We start from the raw sequence: 8,516 nt of genomic DNA on the forward strand, positions 1-8,516 counted from the left end.
ATTTGGGAGAAAATGTGAAAAAGGAGGAGAATTAAAAATATTTTTTAAAAAAAGGAACAAGCTGTTTGGCCCAATTAGGCTCTCCAGGTGTTTATCTTCTGCATTATCTGTAAGACCATAAGACATAGGAGCAGAATTAGGCCACTCGGCCCATCGAGTCTGCTCCACCATTCAATCATGGCTGATATTTTTCTCATCCCCAGTCTCCTGCCTTCTCCCCACAACCCCTGATCCCCTTATTAAATCTCCTTTTCTGTAATGAAGACAGGCCCAAAATCATACTCAGATTTGCTTACGCCATGGCCAGCATGAATACTTAGCTCAGGGACGTTATTAGATGTATGAATTGTTGTAATGGTTTGAGAGACCATTAGCTGGAATTACAACAAATAATTGTGGAAAACTAATTATAAAATAACTCTGTCGACATTTTGATGCATGTTCTGGCAGGTCTGGCAGATGTGATATTCTCGTTGTGTTGCGAGAGAATGAACAGTGACCCAGATGAAGTTTAGGTCTTCGAGCCATGAGAAGGATGACTTGCTACACTTCTGTAGTGGGAATGTACCTCTTTACTTGAAATGGAAATGTCAAGGATATGTGTCCATGATTATTAATCCAGTTGTTGCTCCCTTTAGCATGGAACGCAAGGTGGGCTTTTCATGTTATCTTTGTTTCTAGTGACAGTGTGCGGCCGACGCAGCTCGATCCCTGGTGTGAGGGTATGTGCCCTTGGACTACATCGTGGAAGCCAGCACCATGCAGTCCATGGGCATATACACTTGCCTCAAGGCTTTGTTCATCACTTGCACCACTTCGCTGCATCGACGGAGCCAAATAACGCGTTGACATCCCTGAACCTCTCCAAGATCTACTGATGGCACTTCTCTCCTCTTTCTACAGGGCTTCATAGGCCCACGAGGGTTACTGGGTCTTCCCGGAGGAGACGGAAAACAAGTAAGTCTTTATTCCTCTGTATATATATATTTATATGTAACACTCACTCTCTGAATAAAGAAGGTAGGATGCAGTGTTAATGTTGAACAACCTTTGTCTTAGCATTTTCTGAAGAGGAACTGCCCTGTAATATTTCGCTGGTTTAGGGCGGCATGGTGGCACAGTGGTTAGCACTGTTGCTTCACAGCTCCAGGGTCCCGGGTTTGATCCCTGGCTTGGGTCACTGTGCGGAGTCTGCACGTTCTCCCCGTGTCTGCGTGGGTTTCTTCCGGGTGCTCCGGTTTCCTCCCACAAATCCCGAAACGTACTGTTAGGTGAATTGGACATTCTGAATTCTCCCTCTGTGTACCCGAACAGGTGACGGAATGTGGCGATTAGGAGCTTTTCACAGTAACTTAATTGCAGTGTTAATGTAAGCCTACTTGTGAGAATAAAGATTATTATTAAATTTACCAGCTTCCGGTTCTATAATTTGGATTTTCACCTTGGTATGCTGTGTCAGTTGCCTCGTTATTGGTTGGGCTAGGTGGGAACTCTTACCAGGAATCGGGGGAGCAGAAAGCCTGACATAAGTTTTCTACATCATATCCGCACCATCAAGGCCACCTATTTCCACCGCTGTAACTTCGCCCAAACCGGCCCCTGTTCCAGCCCATCGGCTGCTGTAACTCGCCTCGATGCCTTTGATACCTCCAAGCTTGACTATTCCAACACACGGGAATCACAACAGTGCAGAAGGAGGCCATGTGGCCCAGTGAGTCCACACCGACCCCTCTGAAAGAGCACCCTACCTCGGCGCACTCCCTATCCCCGGGACCCCACCTAACCCGCACATCTCTGGACAGTAACGAGCTATTTAGCAAGGCCGATCCACCTAACCTGCGCATCGTTGGACTGTGGGAGGAATCCGGAGCACCCGGAGGAAACCCAGTCGGGCACGAAGAGAACGTGCAAACTCCACCCAGACAGTCACCCGAGGCCGGAATTGAACCCGGATCCCTGGTGCTGTGAGGCAGCAGTGCTAACCACTGTGCCTCCTATGGCTGGTCTCCCACATTCTACTCTATAAGCTTGAGGTCATCTAAAACTCTGCTGCCAATGTCTTAACTTTCATCAAACCTTATTCCCCAATCACCCCTGACCAATATTGGCTCCCAGTTAAGCCGCGCTTCAAATTTAAAATCCTCTTCCTTGTTTTCAAATCTCTCCATGTCTCGCCCTCTCCCTATCCCTGTAATTTCCTCCAGCCCCACAGCCCTCTGAGAAATCTGAAACTCAACCAATCCTGGCTTCTTGAACATCCCCGATTTGAATTGCTCCTTCATTGGTGCTCTGCCTTCAGCAGGCAAGGCCCGAAGCTCTCGGATTTCCTGCCTAAATCCCTCTCTCTTCTCCTTTAAGACGTTCCTTAAAACCAACCTCCGACCAAACTTTTGATTATCTGAACCAATATCTCCCGATGTGGATCAGTGTCATTTCTTTTTCATAATGCCCCTGGGGAGAATCTTAGGCTATTTGATGATGTTAACAGTGCTACATAAATACAGTTTGTTGTTGAGTGAGACTGGGGAATAAGATGGCATAGATTGCAAAATGCCTCATTGAGACACTGGGCTTACTCCATAAATCCGGTGCAATTTCCACTCTCATGTGCTCCTCCCGCTCCACGTTCAGGTGAGGTTTTCTTCACAAACCTTGGGCCCGAGCGAACGGCTGCTCCCCGCCCGACTCGGGATGCGGCGAGCCCAGTAAGTCCCGCCAGAAGCCTCTCGTGAGATTCACCCAGCTCGGTACGCCTCGCGATATTTAGCGGGACCTCGCGAGCCGTCGCAATCTGGATCTCAATGGGCTCACTTGAACGTGCTTCTGGCCGAGATCTAACCCCCTCGCCTCGGAGATCCAGAGCGAGCTCTGTTTAGCACTGGGGTCTCCACCAATGTACTGACCGGGGGTCCGGCGATTGGGGGACCTGGGTGGTTGGGCTCTGGACAGGATGCCACCCGTGGCACCCTGGAGAGCCAATTAGGTGCCTTCAGCTCAGAAGCACCAGCAGGCTGCCTTCTCGGGTAAGTTGGGGAGAGTGTGGTCCAAGATGGAGGCACTCTCTCTCCAACTTTTAAAACATGAAAAGCTCTCAGCAGGCGGCCATCCATTTTTGGTTGCGTCGGGGAGGGGGAGGTGGGGGTTGGGGGAACAGAGCGGCTTGGGTCTACAGCTGAAGCCAGGCAGGAAGGGGTTATAAGCCTGCCTGGAGCACTGCAACCGCCCCCCCCCCCCCCCCCCCCCCCCCCCGCACCCCACCCACCTCGCAGCCCTGATCTGCATTCAGGAGGTTACAACAAGGCAGCTGTCACCTCTGGGGACTTGGACGTTGACCAGAAAATACTAATTAGCCTCCAACAAATGGCTTTAAATGGCCATTCACCAAGCCTTGGCTACCTGCTGCTGGTAGTGGAGATATCACTACCCCCCCCCCCCCCCCCCCCCCAGCCATAAGACCATAAGACATAGGAGCTGAATTAGGCCACTCGGCCCATCGAGTCTGCTCCGCCATTTAATCATGGCTGATATTTTCTCATCCCCATTCTCCTGCCTTCTCCCCATAACCCCTGATCCCCTTATTAATCAAGAACCTATCTCTCTCTGCCTTAAAGACACGCAGTGATTTGGCCTCCACAGACTTCTGCGGCAAAGAGTTCCACAGATTCACCACCCTCTGGCTGAAGAAATTCCTCCTCATCTCTGTTTTAAAGGATCGCCCCATTAGTCTGAGATGGTGTCTTCTCGTTCTAGTTTTTCCTACAAGTGGAAACATCCTCTCCACGTCCACTCTATCCAGGCCTCGCAGTATCCTGTAAGTTTCAATAAGATCCCCCCTCATCCTTCTAAACTACAACGAGTACAGACCCCGAGTCCTCAACCGTTTCTCATACGACAAGTTCTTCATTCCGGGGATCATTCTTGTGAACCTGCTCTGGACCCTTTCCAAGGTCAGCACATCCTTCCTTAGATACGGGGCCCAAAACTGCCCACAATACTCAAACTGGGGTCTGACCAGAGCCTGATACAGCCTCCGAAGTACATCCCTGGTCTTGTATTCTAGCCCTCTTGACATGAATGCTAACATTGCATTTGCCTTCTTAATTGCCGACTGAACCTGCACATTAACCTTAAGAGAACCGTGAACAAGGACTCCCAAGTCCCTTTGTGATTCTGATTTCCGAAGCATTTCCCCATTTAGAAAATAGTCTATGCCCAAATTCCTCCTTCCAAAGTGTGTAATCTCACACTTTTCCACATTGTATTTCATTTGCCACTTCACTGCCCACTCTCCTAGCTTGTCCAAGTCCTTCTGCAGCCCCCTTGCTTCCTCAATACTACCCGTCCCTCTACAGATCTTTGTATCATCTGCAAACTTAGCAACAGTCCCTTCAGTTCCTTCTTCCAGATCATTAATGTATATTGTGAAAAGTTGTGGGCCCAGCACCAAACCCTGGGGCACACCACTAGTCACCGGCTGCCATCCTGAAAAAGATCCCTTTATCCCCACTCTCTGCCTCTTGCCAGTCAGCCAATCCTCTATCCATGGTATGCCAGGAGCTTACCCTTAGCACCATGGGCGTTTAACTTATTTAACAGTCCCCGTCCCCCCCCATCATGCCGCTGGGATGATGCGGCCAAACCAATACACTGACTGCGCACAGCTTGAATATTTCGATCCCGCTCCCTCTGTGCCCACCCCGATCGGTTGCTAGAAATCCTCCCCCGTATCCTCACCGGGTGCTGATCTACAAAGTCACGGGGGCAGGCTGATAAAATACATTTTTGAGCTGGTAAGTGTGGCATGTCTTTCAGACATATTGCCCTCGTTTTCCTTGCCCTATAAATGTTTCAGCACAGTCACATTTATGGGGAAGTATAAACTAAACAGAGCTATTTACTCAGTTTCCAATTCAGTGTTTAAAAAAAAAAGAAAAATCCCCTTGCCTTAAAGTTAAAGCAGAAAATTCCCGTCATGTTTAATATATCAATCCCCGACCGAGGGGAAATGGATGTGAAACGTCAGCATGTTTTTCAGATAGGTAAGCAATTTGATTCACGTCTGCTGGAGCAAAAACTGACTTGAGGCCCTTTAATAACAGTCTAACTGGTGGGGGTGGGATGATTACATACACATCAGGGTCACCGTGACTCAAACTAAATATAATCTACTCAGCTCATGTAAATGAAGCTTTTGCACACACACGATATACAACGTTGATTCTTACTCAGTGTAGCTTGCACAGTAATAGAAATTATTAAAGACTTAGGCACTGAATCCCTAACACTGCCACATCATAATCATTGCTCTATACGCGGCTGGGGTTCGTATGACAGGAAGATCTTTGTGGATGAGTAGTTGCGTAAGTTACCAGCTCACCCCCTCCAGCTCCACAAACCAGGCCTATTTACTATTGTGTCGACTCCCAGGAAACGGAGCCAAAAATCCCAAAATGCGGACGAAGGCCGGAGCCCGCCCACTGGGAAGGGGAGCGACTCCATGGCTAATGAGGCCTTGGGTTTTTTGAGGCCTGCCGGGAACACTGCTCCAGCATTTTAAAAGTCAAACTTTGAAAGCTGACCTGTCCTGGCCCCGAAGAACCTCTCCCCAGCCAACTTTGCCAAGTGGAAAGGCGGCTGAAGTTACAATTGCAGCTACGTCATTGGGATCTGTGGGCAAGGAGTCCATTAGCTTTGGTGGGATATTGCTTGAGTCAACCACACTTGCGTTACCCATCCTGTTGAGTGAGGATTAGACACGTCCTTTATCCAAGCCTGAAATGTTAGGCCAAATTCCTGCTCGAAGTCCCCACTGCCAGTCGTGTTGTTTTCTGAGGCAACCCGTCCCTATGACTATGGACATGAAGTTAAATTGTTTACCCGGCGGCTGGGAGCAGAAGCGTTCCTTTTGACCCCCACATTCTGAATGCCACTGCACCCAGTCACTAGAACCCTTCCCCAGAAACTCCCTCTCCCAACCTCTATCCAACCTCCAATTCTCCATTCCTTTTTTTTTAAATTTAGAGTGCCCAATTCATTTTTTCCAATTAAGGGGCAATTTAGCGTGTTCAATCCACCTGCCCTGCACATCTTTGGGTTGTGGGGGCGAAGCCCACGCAAACACGGGGAGAATTTGCAAACTCCACACGGACAGTGACCCAGAGCCGGTATCGAACCTGGGACCTCAGCGCCGTGAGGCAGCAGTGCTAACCCACTGCGCCACCGTGCTGCCCTTAATTTTCCATTCCGAAGATCCCTGATCCCACCCCAATCCCACGTAATATGCACCAGTGGTCCAGTATCTCAACAGCGTTAAACCTTCCTGCCAAGGTACCACTCTCCCTTGACACCTTGAGAATAGAAACCAACCTGGCTCCCTGCCAGGACAATGCCAGGTGCTCCGCCATTACGCTCATCTAAATATCCCGAAGTCGTGTTCACCCGGCGCTGAAGCGTGAACGTCCGTGCCTGCGAGGTCTCAACCAGACGCCGATTAGTACTGGTTTCCACATTTGTGGACCGGGCGTGATGGCACCTCGGGGAGGGGGGTCTTGGGGCCATTAGAGCCCCCCGGGTGGTCCGGGACAGGACAGGGTAGTACCCTGACACTCCCCCTGGCACCCATGCACCTTGGTACTGCCAGCCTGGCACCCTGACAGTGGCAAACAGTGCCCAGTTAGCACTGCCAAGGTGCCAGGCAACACGAAGGTGCCTTGGTGGCAGGATGCCACTGCCAAGGATTGGGCCTGGGGTGGGCTATGCCCATGAAAGAGGGAGTGGGGGGTGGTTTGAGAGGGCCTCAGAAAGGTTGGGGGGTGAGGGGGTGGTCCTGAACACGGGGAGTCCTGAAGGGGAGGTGCAGAGATTGGGGCAGCTTTTCAAAATTGCGCCCCCCTTGAGGAGCCGGTACTACTGGCGAGTTCAGCTTCCCACTGCTGGAACACTTTCAAAGTGTGGCCTCGACTGGGAGACACTCTTCAAGTCCCAGAAGTGCTGTTGAATAGCGGTCTCAATCTCGACATCGCAGCCCCTTTGTCCTTTTTATAACAATGTGAGCAGAACTGTACGCAGTATTCTAAGTGTGACCTAACCACGGCTTAATGCAGATTTAGCATAACATCTCCACTTTACAATTCTATTCCTCCAGTCACAAAGCCTAGTTCTTGGATTGTCTTTTTTGTGGCCTTGCTAACCTGTGGCACAACCGGCCTAATTGTATTCTAAGATCCCTCTGTTCCTCTTCCCCACCTAGACTTGCACCTTGCATGAAATCTGACCTCACTACTCTGCCTGCCACTTTGTTTTGAACTTTATTTGCCAAGTATCTGCCCGCTCGGCAAATTTATTGATATCTTCCTGCTATTTGGCTCAGTCTTCCTCGGCATGGATAATCCCCGCCAATTTCGTCATCCGCAAATTTAGAAATGTTAGAAGTGAATACCGAGTATAAATCATGAATGAAATGAAATGAAAATCGCTTATCGTCACAAGGAGGCTTCAAATGGAGTTACTGTGAAAAGCCCCTAGTCGCCATATTCCGGCGCCTGTTCGGGGAGGCTGGTACGGGATCATGAACATAAATGGTCATCAGCAGTAGTCCCAGTAGAGAGTTCGGTCACAGATCAGACTAGGATCAGGGGTTGTTCCTGCAAACACACAACCTCTAACACCACTAAAACGTGCAAACAACCTCTGCGATAGTTCACTTCAAAGGACCGCTTCGAGTTACAGAAATGTGCGTGTCAGTGAAGTCATTTCAGTGGATGCTAATTAATGCACCAAGAGGTTCAACTAGACAGGCGCACTTTGGGCTGTTTCCAAGATCTTGTCCCAAATTCCCCGTGGAAACACAATTTGTCTTTATTGTTGTTAAGGAGTGTGCATCTGGCAACTATTATATTCAACATTCTGGGAGTTTGCTGGAAAGATAAACTAAGGAATTATTTTGGATGTGTGGAAGGTTCTGAAATATGATACTAATACATTACTGGTGTTATTTCTAGCAGTCTATAATATTTTACCCAGAGCCCATGATTTACAGCAATGTATTTCTCATTGAAGCGTAAGTTTGTTAGTTAACTCACCATTTATACATTATCAATGTGGTGTCATTGGCATTAACTGGCAACAGTCTATACCCTTTATTGGGTGGATTGGCCATGCTAAATTGCCCCATTGTTTCCAGAAGGTTAGGCAGGGTTACTGGGTTATGGGGATAGCGTGGAGGAATGGGTTTAAGTAGGGTGCTCTTTTTAACTGCCGGTGCAGACTCGATGGGCCGAATGGCCTCCTTCTGCACTGTAAATTCTATGATAGTCACACAAACTGTGATGCAAATGGGTTAATATTTGTGACTCAGTGCTTCCTAACCGTCCATACAGCACAGCAACTATCTCAGACCAGGCAAGGTAACTTACCAAACTGTTGAAATGGGCTTCAATACGACATCTAACGCAGATCAGTATGACTAAATTGTCGCCGAGTATTTGATTAACTTGCCCATATTTAACAATGCAGAA

The 8,516-nt window shown here is 48.9% G+C and overlaps 1 protein-coding gene across 1 annotated transcript in view; it reads left to right on the forward strand.

Annotated features, from left to right (window-relative positions):
* col27a1b (collagen, type XXVII, alpha 1b) overlaps window positions 1-8,516 on the forward strand; it is a 699,034-nt gene that overhangs the window by 241,095 nt on the left and 449,423 nt on the right. The window contains exon 11 of the mRNA XM_072487808.1: window positions 904-957. Coding sequence (XP_072343909.1) covers window positions 904-957 — 54 coding nt within the window. The remainder of the gene's footprint in view (window positions 1-903; window positions 958-8,516) is intronic.

This window comes from Scyliorhinus torazame, chromosome 22 (genome assembly GCF_047496885.1).
Source record: "Scyliorhinus torazame isolate Kashiwa2021f chromosome 22, sScyTor2.1, whole genome shotgun sequence".
NCBI lineage: Eukaryota > Metazoa > Chordata > Chondrichthyes > Carcharhiniformes > Scyliorhinidae > Scyliorhinus > Scyliorhinus torazame.